The 17,913-nt window shown below is 35.9% G+C and overlaps 1 protein-coding gene across 1 annotated transcript in view; it reads left to right on the top strand.

Annotated features, from left to right (window-relative positions):
* The window catches only part of CLVS2 (clavesin 2), a 195,884-nt gene that overhangs the window by 65,812 nt on the left and 112,159 nt on the right, over positions 1-17,913 (top strand). The window contains exon 2 of the mRNA XM_053710775.1: positions 12,994-13,168. Coding sequence (XP_053566750.1) covers positions 12,994-13,168 — 175 coding nt within the window. The remainder of the gene's footprint in view (positions 1-12,993; positions 13,169-17,913) is intronic.

Here is a 17,913-nt window from a genome sequence, read left to right as displayed (position 1 = left end):
TTCCTTAAAAGGGACAGATTTTTACTCTGTCTATTTTTTTGCACAAGCGTCTGGCAGGTATTCTAGACATTCAGGCATTTGGTCAGGCTTTGGTTAGATCCGAGCCTGTGTTTAAAACTGTTGCTCCACCATGGAGCTTAAACCTGGTTCTTAAGGTTCTTCAAGAAGTTCCGTTTGAACCTTTTTTTGTTCCATAGATATCAATCTTTATCTTGGAAAGTTCCTTTTGGGTAGCTATTTCCTCGACTCGTAGAGTCTCCAAGTTATCTGTGTTACAATGTGATTCTCCTTATCTAGTCCTTCGTAGGGATAAGGTAGTCCTGCGTACCAACCTGGGTTTTTTCCTAAGGTGGTATCTAACAAGAACATCACTCAAGAGATAGTTGTTCCATGCTTGTATCCTAATCCTTCCTCAAAGAAGGAACGTCTATTACACAATATTGGACGTGGTTTGTGCTTTAAAGTTTTACTTACAAGCTACTACAGTTTTCATCAAACGTTCACCTTGTTTGTTGTCTATTCTGGACAGAGGAGAGGTCAAAAGACTTCGGCAGCCTCTCTGTCTTTTTGGTTAAAAAGCATAATTCATTTAGCTTATGAGACTGCTGGACAGCAGCCTCCTGAAGGGATTACAGCTCATTCAACTAGAGCTGTGGTTTTCACTTGGGCCTTTTTTAAATGTGGCTTCTGTTGAACAGATTTACAAGACGGAGTCTTGGTCTGCGCTTCATACTTTTTCAAATTTAACAAATTTGATACCTTGCTTCTTCGGAGGCTATTTTTTGGGAGAAAGGGTTTCTTACAGGCAGTGGTAACTTCCGTTTAAGTTCCTGCCTTGTCCCTCCCATCATCCGTGTACTTTAGCTTTGGTATTGGTATTCCATAAGTAATGGATGATCCGTGGACTGGATACACTTAACAAGAGAAAACATAATTTATGCTTACCTGATAAATGTATTTCTCTTGTAGTGTATCCAGTCCACGGCCCGCGCTGTCACTTTAAGGCAGGTAATTTTTTCATTGGAACTACAGTCACCACTGCACCCTATGGTTTTTCCTTTCTCTGCATGTTTTCGGTCGAATGACTGAGTATGGCAGTTAGGGGAGGAGCTATATAGCAGCTTTGCTGTGGGTGGACTCTTGCAACTTCCTGTTGGGAAGGAGAATATATTCCATAAGTAATGGATGATCCGTGGACTGGATATACTACAAGAGAAATAAATTTATCAGGTAAGCATAAATTATGTTTTTTTTTATGTTTTAATAATAAGGTTAGATATTGTTTGAGAGAATTTGTAGTGGTTTAGCAAATAGTAGGATTGTATAACACATTATCACTGTGTCTGTTCCCAGATTGAACATGGATCCACATTGTCAAACTATAAAACTAAGGTCGAAAACCGCAAGTGATGCAGATCTACTTGTTTATAATCTCTCAGTCACAGGAACACACAAATTCTGTTTTCAACAGCCCATTGCTTGCCTTATTTTAGTAGCACAGATCATTAAACAACAGGCACTTCTAGGGACATAACTGTGCAATAATAAAATGCTCTGTTGCGTTGGAACATTTTATTAATGCACAAATGCTTGCTTATAACTTTGTGAAAAGGGGTAAAACACACAGTTAAAGTCCCGCTTGGGAGCTGCAATGCATTACATGTGTATTTAGGAATGGTTTGGCAGCACATCCACTGTGGTACATTAACCATGTGTTTTATAATGTATTACTTTTATTTATTTTTTAACACATGCCTTAAAGGGACATTTAACACTGGACATTTAACACTAAATAAGTGCTAAACAAAATGATATTTAATAGCAAAGATTGGCATTAGAACAATATGCAGATGTTATATATATATATATATATATATATATATATATATATATATATATATATATATACTGTTTAAACATATATACTGTTTAAACACTGAAATAATAAGTGTAACATTTTAGTGCAAAAAAAGCACAGAGCACCGCCATGTTGTAACCTGTTTCCAGTCTGCTGAGGACAAATAGGGACAGTTTTAAATGGACCACTTGAGTGTGCAATCAATGAGAGAAAGGACACGTTTCAGCTTCTCTCCCATATTCATAGACTGCATTTTACATCACATTCCCTGAGCTATATACACAGCCTTGTCTCATTAAATAACACCACCTGCTGGTTAACCCTTTCTCGTCCTTTGATTTATTTACAGGGTACATATACTGGACCTGAAAGTATCACATAATCTTTACAAAGTAAGCCAAGAACTCCCCCAAATTATACAATATTTCATTTAATAGTTATACTACTTATTTTCATTATTTTGGGGGGACATTTGCTTATTTAATTTATTGTATTTAGGAATGTAGTTAATATTCACTTTTTTGTGTCCTGCCTTTCACAGGGTTTATTCCTCTTTTTAAAATACTTTAACACATTAATACTATTAATACTTTCATATTGCTCAATAATTTTATTACAGTCCCCTTGTGTTACTTATATTACTCACAATAGTTAATTAGACTATGGGGTCAATTTAATAATGTGTGAGCGGACATTGTAGCGTATCATGTAGCGTATCATGTCCGCTGCACATCGATAAATGCTGACAGCATACCCTGTCGGCATTCATCTTTGCACCAGAAGTTCTTGTGAACTGCTGGTGCAATGCCACCCCCTACAGATTCACAGCCAATCGGCTGCTAGCAGGGGGTGGCAATCAACCCGATCGTATTCGATCCGGTTGATTTCTGCCCGCTGCCTCAGAGCAGGACGGACAGGTTATGGAGCAGCGGTCTTTAGAAACACGGGGCATCAAGCTCCGTATGGAGCTTGATAAATTGACCCCTATATCTTGAGTTAAGACCCCATTGGTATTCTAGTCTGCAATTTAAATATCCAAAATATCTCTCTTTTCCCCAAAAATGTTCCCAGTCACCCCCTCATTTCTACTCTAACCTGTTCTGTCACATTCAATGACAAAGTTCCCACCCTTTTGTCATGACATGTGACAAAATGTTTGAGCATGGGGGGGCATATTTCCTGTCTTTTTCTGTCTCTTCCTCTTCTCTACTGTTATACTAGAGAGATGCTCTCTATTCCTAATCCTATTTCATTTTATCCAACATACTGCAGATGACATTGTGTGCATGTTATAGAATATATTACATATGTTAATCTGCAGTTCACACAGGATTTTATACTGAACACCTCCCCAGTAACAGCAGAATGGAATGTTGCTCCAGCTTTTAGATAGTTACATGTCTTACATTCAGCAAAGGTCCATCTGTATGTCCCCTTAAATGTTAACCATGAGCTGAGTGTTTTCTCAGTCCTGGGAACCGTAGGTGACAGCCAATTACCATCATCATACCTTTTCTGTACAAAAACCTACATCTTCTGGATATTATGTCTTTAAGTCTATTGTCTGCAATTAACATAGGCAAATGTCTTCATACAATATTGCAAATCTGATAGTATTGCAGAATATATTTTGTTACAAATGTTACTCCTGTTTTTTTCTGATACCTTACAGTGTCCTTTACTAACATTTTTCTATCCATAAACACTACTGAATATTTTGCCTTTTTTATTATTTTATTTGAAAAACCTCTCTCCCTTAAGTTTCCTTCCAGAATTTTTTGTATCTTCATGAATTGTGCCCTTGCTATTGCACCTGAGATCTGTTGAGGGTGGTTACTTTTTGCATGCATAACAGCATTTCTAGAAATAGGTTTCCTATAAACTGTCGAATCTATAGTACTTTTTTTTATATTAGCCTTTAACATAACATTCAAATAGGGTATCTCGCATTAGTTTGTTTCAAATGTAAACCTCAGGTCCATATCATTTTCATTTAGATGACCAACAAAATCCTTTAATGTTTCTATTTCTTCTCCATATAAAAAGCAGGTCATCTCTAAATCATTTGTACATTATGATATTGGACCTATACTGATTTTTCTCTCCAAAAATGTGGGCAGCTCCCCCATGGCTGTCCAAAAATTTTGGAGATAAAATACATCAAGAAAGCAAAAATAATTGTGTTTTAGCAAGAATTCAGTCACTCTCTACACATAACTTTAAAAATCACTTATATGTGCTCCTATGTGCCAAAAAATACTCTAGTCTCAAAAGACCCTTCTCATATGGTATAGGGCTATTTAATGACTCAACATCAACTGTTAACGACTTACATTGTTCAGGTCATTCATTTTTTCTATAATCTGAATTAAAGTGTATTTCTCAAGTAACTTGCCAGTTCTAGTACCATTGGCTTTAATATAGAATCAAGACATTGTGATAAAGGCTCTAATAATGTATGTATACCTTAGACAATAGGTCTAACATGTGAAATATAGGAATCTTGGGATGCTGTACCTTTTGGAAATCAAAGATATTCTGATCAAAGTAATTAAACTTTTTTCCTCTTCTAGCTAAACATTCAGCTTCTTTTTAAAGATTAAAGTAGGATTAAAACATATGGTCTCAAAAAAACATCTTCCAGACATTAAAACATAACAGACAAAGCTTTCCTATCAGTCTGACACATTTCAGCTTCTCTGCCATATTCATAGACTGAATTTTACATCACATCCCCTGAGCTATATACACAGCATTGTCTCATTAAACGCCACCTGATTGTAAACCATTTCACCTCCTGATGTTTTTACAGGGTATATATACTGGACCTGAAAGTATCACACAAACTTTACAAGAACTTCAATAAACTATACAATATTTAATTTTTTACTAACTAGGCAGTAAACCCTAAAGATAAAATTACACAAAATAAAAAAAATTAAAATTACAGAAAAAAATAAACAAAGCTTTTCAAAATAACAAATGTAAACCTAAACTAATACCCCTATAGAAAATCCCCCCAAAAATAAAAACACCCCCTAATCTAATACTAAACTACCAATAGCCCTTAAAAAAAAAAATCTTCAGTGTGCGACGGACAATCACATTAAGAGGAGCCTCCACGCTGCTGAGGACCGCTGCCGCTGAGGACCACCACCGTTGAGGACCGCTGCTGAGGATCCACACATCGGGGAAGCCGGCTCCGCACCTCCGCTCCAGGCCGCCTTTAACCGCATGAAGAAAGAAGATGATCTCTGCCGGACTTGAGGAATGGTGAGTACCTATTTGGGGCTTAGTGTTAGGATTTATTTCAATTTTTGTTTTTGTTTTTTATTTTTAGGATTAGGGATTTAATGGGCTGTAAAAGAGCTGATTGCCCTTTCAAGGGCAGTAAAAGAGCTGAATGCCCTTTTAAGGGCAATGCCCATACAAATGTCCCTTTAGGGGCAATGGGTAGTTTAGTTTTTTTTAGTGTTAGTTTTTTTTATTTTGGGTGGGTTACTGCTAGGGGGGATTTAGTAATTTTTAAATGTAAAAGAGCTGTTTAACTTAGGGCAATGCCCTACAAAAGGCCCTTTTAAGGGCTATTGGTAGTTTACGGAGTGTTTTTATTTTGGGGGGGCATTTTCATATGGATTAGGTTTAATTTTTTTATATTTTATAATTTTGTTTATTTTTTTCTGTAATTTTGGAGTTTTTTATTTTTTGCAATTTTATGTTAGGTTTTATTTAAGTGTAAAGTATTGGGGTTAATTTAGGGGGTGTTAGGTTAGGGGGCTTAGTAATTAAATTAGTTATTTGCGTTGTGGGGGGTTGGCGGTTTAGGAGTTAATAAGGTTTATTGTGATGTGGGGGTTTGGTGGTTTAGGGGTTAATAGGTTAATTAGGTTTATTGCAATGTGGGGGTTTGTCTGTATAGGGGTTAATAGGTTAATTAGAATTATTGCAATGTGGGAGTTGGCAGTTAAGGGGTTAATATTTTGGTTATGTTATTTGTGGATTAGGGGTTAATTACTTTATTATTTTGCTATGTGGAGGTTGGCGGTTTTGGTGTTTGTTAATACTTTGTGGTTAGGTTTTTTGTGTTATACTTTGTGCGGGCGGTTACCTGTTTTTATTTATTTCTTGCAAGTGGTTACGTGTTTTTTGTTATTTTGTGCGGTTGCATGTTTTGTTTTTTTAAGACTTCGGGTTTGCCTACGCTGCATCCAGGTGGATTACGAAAATGGCAGGGTGATTCTTTCACCACCCTGACATTTTCAGAATTCACCGGGATGCAGCTTTGCTGCATCCAGGTGGATTATTTTGGCTGCACGCACAGCCAACATTCTTTTGGCTGCCTCGCGCAGCCAACATTCCTTTGAGGATGTGTGTGCAACTGGCGCCCCCGACGGACGCGTTACAAACGCGATTATAGTAAAGATACTACTTATTTTCATTTTTTTTGTGGCACATTGCTTACAAAATACAGCTAATATTCACCTTTTTGTGTCCAGTCTTCCACAATGTATATTCCTCTTTCAATGAGAGAAAACAATGCAAAAAAAAACACCAAAGGTGTTGGCAAAATCAAATAGCTTAAATATGGGGGTCTTTAAAAGGACTTGGAATTCAAAATTAATCTTTCATGATTCAGGTGAGTGTATAACTTTATAGTTTATTCTATTACCAAAATTAGCTTTTTTTCCTCAGTTTCCTTTATTGAAACTTTCTATAAGAGCATATCTAGGTAGGCTCAGGAAAGGCATTTGACATCAGCACTATATGGCCTCACTGTCTGAAAAAATACTTGGAACAATGTAACATTCGTGAAACACATTGAAGTTGGAGCTGTGAGTTTATTTCATAGTAACTCTCCCCTGGGGATTCCCATAAGAACAGTTAAAATCAAAGTTCCATGTATTGTGTCTTTTACTGACGATAGAGAAACTCTCCGATAAAATTAGATATAGCAGGAAGAGAGTTTATAATATATTGTAAAAGTGACATGTTAGATAAAGCCAATTCAATTGATGTATATTTTGCAAAGGTTATTTTTATGCAATGCCACATTTTCAATTTTAAGAAGGTTGATACTGATGAAAATATTAGCACATGGTTAATGAACTGGGTAAGGGATACTAAAAAATGATAGCAAACTGACCACAATCTAAGTGAACTAACATGATAAGAAGGATTCTATATAGAACATTATTAGGTCCTGTTCTTTTCAATATTTTTACTGACCTTTATCAGGGAATAAAGAGCAACCTTTTATTTTTTGTGGATGATACAAAATTATGTAGTGTAATTGGCAGATCAGGGCATGTCTGTGCATTTGGCAGACTAGAAAAACTGACTTAAAACTGGAATATGTAAGAACATTTTAAAATTATGAATATATGAAGCAAAATTAAGCAAACTGCCTACTACTTAAAATGGCCATTATAGTGATAAAATGACATGCTCTGATTTGTTATCCCCACAATGGCATTACATATATAGTTAAAGTATTGGTTAAGAGTGGAAATCAGTGCACTAGTCACTTGACCCACTTGTGAAGCTAGGTCTGCTGATTCGTACAGCACCAATTACTGTTCGGGAACCGCAGTTCTCTAGAGCTCTCAAGCAATAATTTAGCTATGAGTTTAACCTATTTGCTGGGGGTAAATATATAAACCTAGATTACAAGTGAAGCTCAACCAATAGCACAGAGTGTGCTATCCATATTGCAAGATTCGTGTACAATATTTATTTACCAGGTAATTTTAGCAGCTGACATTTTTTTAGCCCACCCAATATTTTTAGTTAATAGTGCAGGCAGGGTGTGTTATTATCTCTCTTATTACAAGTGGTGAGTTATGTGTTGTGCTCAAGCATATAATAGTGCTGGAAAATTTAGCGCTGTTGGAGACCTGAAGTAAAATGTGAAGACTTGAATATATGCGTGTATAATATATTAAGATAAAGGGCTCTATTTAACAAGCTCTGTGTGGGGCTTGATGACCCCTGTTTCTGGCGAGTCTTCAGACTCGCCAGAAACAGCAGTTATGAAGCAGCGGTCACAAAGACCGCTGCTCCATAACCTGTCCGCCTGCTCTGAGCAGGCGGACAGGAATCGCCACAATACAACCCCATCGAGTACGATCGGGTTGATTGACACCCCCTGCTGGCGGCTCATTGGCCGCGAGTCTGCAGGGGGGCTCTTGTGAGCTGCTGGTGCAATGCTGAATATGGTGAGCGTATTGCTCGCCGTATTCAGCGAGGTCTGGCAGACCTGATCCGCAGTGTCGGATCAGGTCCGCCAGACCTTGATAAATATGCCCCAAAGTATTTTACTCATACATACTGTACATCTTTTTTCAACCTTATCTACTATGTATGTTACATGTTATATACATTATTTATACATATTAAATGTACAATATAGTTTGTTTTTATTGAAGTAAATTTGATAAAAGTGACTTAAAAGGATATTGTATATGACAAGGAATTGGACTGGTAAGGGTTCAGATGTGTATATGTATGTGTGTGTATTTGCATGTGTGTAGATATAATATAGGTGTGTATGTATATATGTTTATGTACATATGTATGTGTGTGTATTTGCATGTGTGTAGATATAATATAGGTGTGTATGGATATATTTTTATGTACATAGGTATGTGTATGTATGTGTGTGTATTTGCATGTGTGTAGATATAATATAGGTGTGTATGTATATATGTTTATGTACATATGTATGTGTGTGTATTTGCATGTGTGTAGATATAATATAGGTGTGTATGTATATATGTTTATGTACATGTGTATGTGTATGTATGTGTGTGTATTTGCATTTGTGTAGATATAATATAGGTGTGTATGGATATATGTTTATGTACATGTGTATGTGTATGTATGTGTGTGTATTTGCATGTGTGTAGATATAATATAGGTGTGTATGGATATATGTTTATGTACATAGGTATGTGTATGTATGTGTGTGTATTTGCATGTGTGTAGATATAATATAGGTGTGTATGGATATATGTTTATGTACATGTGTATGTGTATGTATGTGTGTGTATTTGCATGTGTGTAGATATAATATAGGTGTGTATGGATATATGTTTATGTACATGTGTATGTGTATGTATGTGTGTGTATTTGCATGTGTGTAGATATAATATAGGTGTGTATGGATATATGTTTATGTACATAGGTATGTGTATGTATGTGTGTGTATTTGCATGTGTGTAGATATAATATAGGTGTGTATGGATATATGTTTATGTACATGTGTATGTGTATGTATGTGTGTGTATTTGCATGTGTGTAGATATAATATAGGTGTGTATGGATATATTTTTATGTACATAGGTATGTGTATGTATGTGTGTGTAGATATAATATAGGTGTGTATGGATATATGTTTATGTACATAGGTATGTGTATGTATGTGTGTGTATTTGCATGTGTGTAGATATAATATAGGTGTGTATGGATATATGTTTATGTACATGTGTATGTGTATGTATGTGTGTGTATTTGCATGTGTGTAGATATAATATAGGTGTGTATGGATATATGTTTATGTACATAGGTATGTATATGTATGTGTGTGTATTTGCATGTGTGTAGATATAATATAGGTGTGTATGGATATATGTTTATGTACATGTGTATGTGTATGTATGTGTGTGTATTTGCATGTGTGTAGATATAATATAGGTGTGTATGGATATATTTTTATGTACATAGGTATGTGTATGTATGTGTGTGTAGATATAATATAGGTATGTATGGATATATGTTTATGTACATAGGTATGTGTATGTATGTGTGTGTATTTGCATGTGTGTAGATATAATATAGGTGTGTATGTATATATGTTTATGTACATATGTATGTGTATGTATGTGTGAAGGATTTAAAACTATATTGCAATACAACATCATTTTCATTTTATTTTTTACATGGGTCAAGAAGAGAGTTATCCAATGTATGGCTAAACATTCAAATATGTCTTCCCTACTTGTAGAACAAGAAAGTCTTAACATTCTTTACATTTTAATTTTTAAAGCCAACTTTAATACAATTTATTTAAAAGCTTCCATGCTTTAACGCATCTTTGGCTTCGCGCTTGAGTGATAGCATGCCCTTATAGACGTCTATAATGTGAGGGATTTAGCGCACACTAATGAATTAGAACATGTAATTGTATTACTATAAAGGCCTTCCAAATAGAGAAAACACACGAATCAAAGACCAAAAAGCATTTCTTATTATTCTTATAAATAAAAAATATATTAAAAACTAGTACACAATTCCAGGGAACAACTAAAAATGCAATTAGGATTTAAGCATGTATAAAAAGGGGTATACTTGTAAATAAAAAAATTATCATTTGATCCCAGTATACAAGTAAGTCCTAGGGGGCGATTTTTCAAGCTCCGTATGGAGCTTGATGCCCTTCTTTCCGCGCGAGCCTTCAGACTCGCCGGAAACAGCAGTTATGGAGCAACGGTCTAAAGAGGCCACGGACAGAAATCAACCTGATCGAATATGATCGTGTTGATTGACACCCCCTGCTAACCTCATATTGAGTTTGGAGAACAATTTTAGGAATTGTTTCTCAAAAAAAATTAACAAATAGCCTTATTAAAGAAGATATAAATGAAGGAAACAAGATTACTAAATGGAAAAGACAGTTTTGAGGATAGGGTAGCCAAATTTGGTCTGCCTTCTCTGGAAAAGAAGTAACTGAGGGTGGTATGATTAAATATATTTAGTGGCCTTGCAGAGAATCAGCAAGATCACTGTGTATACTAAATAATTGAATGTGACAGGCATTTAAAGTTAAAGGAATGAGAATTTGGGGCTGATTTATTAAATGTTGGATGGACATGATCCGCTGTAGTGGATCATGTCCGCCCGACATCACTAAATGCCAATAGTATATGCTGTCGGCATTTAACAGTACACAAGCATGTGTAGTGAAATGCTTGTGCAATGCCGCCCCCTGCAGATTCACAGCCAATCATCCGCTAGCAGGGGGTGTCAATCATCCTGATCATATCTGATCAGGATGATTGCTGTCCGCCACCTTAGAGGTGGCGGACGAGTTAAGGAGCTGCGGTTTTACGACCACTGCTTCTTAACTTCTGTTTCTAGTAATCTGGAAACTACGGGGGTAGGTTGCAGCATCCGCTGCTTGTTAAATCTACCCCTTTGTCTTTAGCAATAAAGTTTGTTATAATGTTTGTTTCTTTTTCACAATAAAAGCAGCACTGTGAGGTATACTGAGAAGCAACAGACTACAGATTTAGTGAATATCTCCAAAAAAGTGCAATGTTACTGCTTTCAATTGGCATGACTGTTATTTAATGTCAGGAATCAAAGGATAGCTATAAAGAAGTTTTGCTTTCATTTTACCTTGCTATGATTTTAGGACTATGATATCTAATCTCTTTTTTTTAAACAAAATTCTTTAAGTTCTGATACATTAAACTTTTTAATTAATAGTCAAAGTTCATCAACATACAACTAACCATAAGGATTTGGAATGAAACAATTTTAATATAGCTGTCCCTCAAAAGATTTATTTTTGTATACAGGCATTTTCTTCACAACTAGATGACTCATAAATGTATCTGTCAAGCAGAATAAAATAAAATGTCTCTTTATATGGGCACTTAATGTCCAGGCAGTACACTTTATTATTCATAAGCTTAGGTTGCACGCACATTAGAGTTGATTTAACTTGAACTCTAATATTAAGTTGACATTTTTCTCAAACTTGCGTTATTTTCCCTTGCAGAAACCATCTCATCCAGTTGTTTATTCACTTGCTAAAGAAAATAACTGAAACAGCAGGGTCACAAATGCATAATTATTCAGCCCGAAAACAACGTGAATAGGTCCCAGTACCCTTTTTGATCTGCAATTAAGCAGACATCATTTTGTAAAATGAGATTGTATTGCCTGTTATATATTTGTTATAAATGTAGTAGATCTAATATTTGTCAAAATAAAAAGCTACATAGAATAAAACCTTGTGGTCTTTATGTAATAAAGTAATTTCATGTTTTTGTTTGTTGTAACTAAAGTCTTAAACACTCTTATCTCCCCAGGTCTGTCAATCGGTCTAAAATGTTTAATTATTTTACCCATTAAATGACTAACCTGTGATTACACATTGATTGTCTGTTTACATTAGGGCCACAGTGAATATGTGTGTGTGGGGGGTTACAACACGGTGCCATACTTATTGCAGAGGGCATATCACAGCCACTATGCCACTTAGATGGACTTGCATGTCCCTCTAAAATGCTAACAATAAATATTTAACTTTGTGCTAATTTATAAAGCAATCATTTTCTAGACTTTTTTTTTCTTCTAAATAGCACTACAATTAATTAATAGTTCTTTTAGTAATACAAGTATAATGTGTGGTATATAATGAGTGTTTAATAGAAGGTAAACATTTGTTTAATGTATCATGGAAATGGGATTGTATTGTCACAGTATTTGATTAATTGTACCAAACATACAATGTGAGACAGATTACTAAATTATAGCTAAGTAGTTATTCCTCAGAGTATCTGAGGTTATCGTATCAAATCAATATCATGTTTGAAAAATCCCCTGAGAAAATGTTCTCTATGTACTCTTCAAATATAGATGATGATAGATAAATAGATAGACAGACAGAAAGATTAGATAGAGAGATACACAGACAGACAGACAGACAGACAGATAGATAGATAGATAGATAGATAGATAGATATACAGTCAGATAGATAGATAGATAGATAGATGATAGATTAGACAGCCAGATAGATAGATGATACATAGAGAGATAGATAAATGGATAGATAGATAGATTAGATAGACAAACAGACAGACAGATAGCCAGATAGATTAGATAGATTAGACAGACAGACAGACAGATAGATAGATAGATAGATAGATAGATAGATAGATAGATAGATATACAGTCAGATAGATAGATAGATGATAGATTAGACAGCCAGATAGATAGATGATACATAGAGAGATAGATAAATGGATAGATAGATAGATAAATGGATAGATAGATAAATGGATAGATAGATGAATAGTAATAATATTATTTCCTTACTTAAATACATATATCTCCCTGTTTTGTGCAGGTATACGCTTGTGGATATACTGCGTGCAATTCTGCTTTCTTTAGAAGCTATGATAGAAGATCCAGAACTTCAAGTCAATGGATTTGTATTAATAATAGACTGGAGCAACTTTACCTTCAAACAGGCCTCCAAACTTACCCCAAGCATGCTGAGACTAGCAATAGAGGGTCTGCAGGTAATCAATAACTTGGTATTATGCTCATTATTGTCTGTGTTCAGCTTCCTATTATGTCAAATATTTTATACTTTGTTTTCCTTTTTCCATATAATAGAGGGATTTAAAAAAATAATTTATTACAATTTCAAATGGTTGTTTTTGTGTTGAATAAACAATATTTTTTTTATATCGGAATTGTGGAAGTTTGTCACTTCAACCAGTACAATAAGAAGCCAGTGACTGACCTAGATATCATTATATATATATATATATATATATATATATATATATATATATATATATATATATATATATATATATATATATATATATATATATATATATATAGGCACCCCTGACAATTTCCATGATTTTCATTTAAAAATAATTGGGTGTTTGGATCAGCAATTTCATTTTGATCTATCAAATAACTGAAGGACACAGTAATATCTCAGTAGTGAAATGAGGTTTATTGGATCAACAGAAAATGTGCAATATGCGTGAAAATGAAATTAGTCAGGTGCATAAATTTGGGCACCCCAACAGAAATATTGCACCAATATTTAGTAGAGCCTCCTTTAGCAGAAATAACAGCTTCTAGACGCTTCCTATAGCCTGTAATGAGTGTCTGGATTCTGGATGAAGGTATTTTGGACTATTCCTCCTTGCAAAACATCTCCAGTTCAGTTAGGTTTGATGGTTGCCGAGCATGGACAGCCCGCTTCAAATGACCCCACAGATTTTCAATGATATTTAGGTCTGGGGACTGGGATGGCCATTTCAGAACATTGTACTTGTTCCTCTGCATAAATGCCAGAGTAGATTTTGAGCAGTGTTTTGGGTCGTTATCTTGTTGAAATATCCAGCCCTGGCGTAACTTTAACTTTGTGATTGATTCCTCAACATTATTCTCAAGTATCTGCTGATATTGAGTGGAATCCATGCGACCCTCAACTTTAACAAGATTCCCAGTACCGGCACTGACCACACAGCCCCATTGTATGATGGAACATCCACCAAATTTTACTGTGGGTAGTCACTGTTTGTCTTTCTTGGAACGCTGTGTTCTTTTGCCGCCATGCATAATGCCCCTTGTTATGACCAAATAACTCAATCTTTGTTTCATCAGTCCACAGCACCTTCTTTCAAAATGAAGCTGGCTTGTCCAAATGTGTGTTTGCATACCTCAAGCAACTATGTTTGTGGCGTGTGTGCAGAAAAGGCTTACCCTTTTACATCTACATTTACATCTTCTCCTTGTGCAAAGTGCGCTGAATTGTTGAACGATGCACAGTGACACCATCTGCAGCAAGATGATGTTGTAGGTCTTTGGAGGTGGTCTGTGGGCTGTTTTTGACCGTTCTCACCATCCTTTGCCTTTGCCTCTCCAATATTTTATTTGGCCTGCCACTTTTGGCCTTAACAAGAACTGTGCCTGTGGTCTTCTATTTCTTCATTGTTCCTCACAGTGGACACTGATGACTTAAATCTCTGCGATAGATTTTTGTAGCCTTCCCCTAAGCCATAATGTTGAACAATTTTTGTTTTCAGGTCATTTGCGAGTTGTTTTGAGGTCCCCATGTTGCCACTCTTCAGATGAGAGTCAAAAGGAACAACAACTTCCAATTGGCCACCTTAAATACCTTTTCTCATGATTGGATGCACCTGTCTATGAAGTTCAAGGCTTAATGGGCTCACCAAACCAATTGTGTGTTCCAATTAATCAGTGCTAGGTAGTTACAGGTATTCAAATCAACAAAATGACAAGGGTGCCCAAATTTATGCACCTGTCTAATTTTGTTTTGATGCATATTGCATATTTCCTGTTAATCCAATAAACCTCATTTCACTACTGAAATATTACTGTGTCCTTCATTTATTTGATAGATCAAAATGAAAATGCTGATCCAAACACCCAATTATTTATAAATGAAAATCATGGAAATTGTCAGGGGTGCCTAAACTCTTGCATACAACTGTGTATATATATATATATATATATATATATATATATATATATATATATATATATATATATATATATATATATATATATTTCCTGCAAGTTTCAATTTAAATAATAATAATCCTATATAATAAAAGGCCAAGTGTGTTTGTCCGAAGCTGTCATGTGCAGTAGAGACTGCGAGCGAGGACAAACACACTTGGCCTACCTCACCTGGCATCTGGCGTGGAGTGGGTGTGGCCGGACAGGCGTGATGTGGGTGGGGCCGGGCGAGACATATGTGGGGCCAGGCGACATATATGGGGCCAGGCATTACGCGGGCGTGGCGGCGAGAGAGAGCAAAATAGGGGAGAGAGAGCAAAAGAGGGGGAGCGAGAGAGAACAAAAGAGGGAGAGAGAGAGAGCAAAAGAGGGGGGAGAGAGCAGAAGAGGGGAGGGGAAGAGAGAGCGCAAAAGAAAGGGGGGAGAGGGGGGGAGCAAGGGTTGGAACCGCGGTACTTAAAAAAATTGGCCCGTGTACACAGGCTTTAGGACTAGTAGACAATAAATAAATAAAATATATAATAAAACAGTTTTTAATTAACCTTTGTCATGCAAAAAATATTCGTAACATACATCATTTTTACTTTTTTATATTCTTGATATTTTTTATAAAAAAAATGTTTTAAACATTTTTCTTACTTTTACATAGATTCTGTGGGGCTGATTTATTAACCAGTGGATGCTGCTTATTCCACGTGAGCCTTACAGCTTGCCAGAAACAGTATTTAAGAAGCAGCGGTTTTAAGACTGCTGCTCCTTAACTCATCTGTCACCTCTGACGTGGCGGACTGCAATTATCCTGATCAGATATGATCAGGATGATTGACATCCCCTGCTAGCGGGGCGGCATTGCACAAGCATTTCACCAGAGATGCTTGTGCAATGATAAATGTCAACAGTGTATGCTGTCGTCATTTAGCTATGCTGGGCGGACATGATTCGCTACAGCGAATCATGTCCGTCCGGCATTTGATAAATCGGTGCCTATGAATTACCATAACTGCCTCTAAACCCCATATCTTCATTTTGAAGTCTAAACAATAACACTCTTAAAAGACATTGAAGTGATAACGTTCCATTATCTCTTCCAGTCCAGTGTATAAAACCTATTGTTGCATTATTATAAAAATATGGATGTACCAGTTTTACATATTTCTAAAATAAGTCAATATCACTTTTGCAGCTACTTGAGTTTAGCATAAGGGTGCATGTTCCAGAGTTTGAGATTGTATATTAGTCTCTGACAAAGTCCATGGTCACACAAGAGTCTTTTTCCATTAACTATTGTTTAAATTGTACATCTAGCTTTATGGAAATATAGATATTGTGTTAAGATGGTAGCGTTTGTGAGGCTGCATATTCCTGATTGCAACCAAGTCTGTACTGACATTTGTAATTATAATTGTAATTCTAAATTCTATTACATGTTTCTTTTAAATATTTTTTTATCCAATCATGTTCTTAGAAAGGGTATTTAATTCATGGAAACTAATGATTGGTAGCTATGAATAAGGCTTACAGCCAAAACGCGTAAAACTCTTTTCTGCTTGAGAGTTTCTTGTGGACAAGTTTTTTTTTACTTTTTCAATCGAAATAAAGTTATGTTTTTCATGGTCCAGGTAGAGCATGCAATTTTAAGAGACTTTTTAATGTATTTATTTTTAAAAAAGACTCAGGAGCTGTAATGCACTATTGGTAGCTGTTGATTGGTGACTACACACATAGGTGTCTTGTCATTGGTTTACCAGAAGTGTTCCCCTTCCAGCAGTTAAACACATAGTGGTCTATTTATGAAACAGTGGATGCTGCTTCCGACCCTCTCCGCTTCAGTTCCGACTGAAGTGGAAGTTAAGAAGCAGCGGTCTTAAGACCGCTGCTCCTTAACTCATCTTCCACCTCTGAGGTGGCGTACAGCAATCAGCCATTTGAATACGATCGGGTTGATTGAGACACCCTGCTAGAGGTCGATTGGCTGCGAATCTGCAGGGGGCGGTATTGCACCAGCAGTTCACAAGAGCTGCTGGTGAATTGATAAATGCCGACAGCACATGCTGTTTGCATTTATCGATGTGTGGCGGACATGATCCGCTACAGAGGATCATGTCCGCCCACACAATAATAAATAGACCCGATAGTTACATTCATGCAATATTACAATGAACATTTTCTTTTTGCATCTTTATATCCCTTTAAGGTCTCTGTACAGTAGCAGATTAGTATATTTTCCCCATGGCAAGAATCAGCTAGGGCCACACTCTCCTAGACTACTAAAGCTCAAACTATATAGCCTTTTATTGTATTGCTCCCTACTTCATAACCTCTGCAGGAAGCTGGTGACAATCTCACAAACAGCAGTGGTCATATTTTAATATTATGCAAAACTAGCAATCATATTTAAAAAAAAAATTAAAAACAGCTTGCATATACTATACTAAAAGTCATACTTTAAAGGGACATAAAACCCTATTTTTTTCCTTCAATGATTCAAATAGAGCATACAATGTTAAATAACTTTCAAATGTACTTCTATTATAACATTTGCTTCATTCTTTTGGTATCCTTTGTTAAATGATCAGCAAAGCACTACTGGGAGCTAGCTGAACACATCTGATGGAACCAATGACAAGAGGCATTTACGTGCAGCCACCAATCAGAAGCTAGCTCTCAATAATGCATTGCTGCTCCTGCCTACCTAGGTATTCTTTTTTAACTAAGGTTACCAAGAAAATAAACAAAATAGATAATAGACTTTAGT

This window comes from Bombina bombina, chromosome 4 (genome assembly GCF_027579735.1).
Source record: "Bombina bombina isolate aBomBom1 chromosome 4, aBomBom1.pri, whole genome shotgun sequence".
Classification (NCBI taxonomy): domain Eukaryota; kingdom Metazoa; phylum Chordata; class Amphibia; order Anura; family Bombinatoridae; genus Bombina; species Bombina bombina.
Note: the sequence above shows the minus strand (reverse complement) of the source record. Positions and strands in the feature narration are given on the sequence as shown.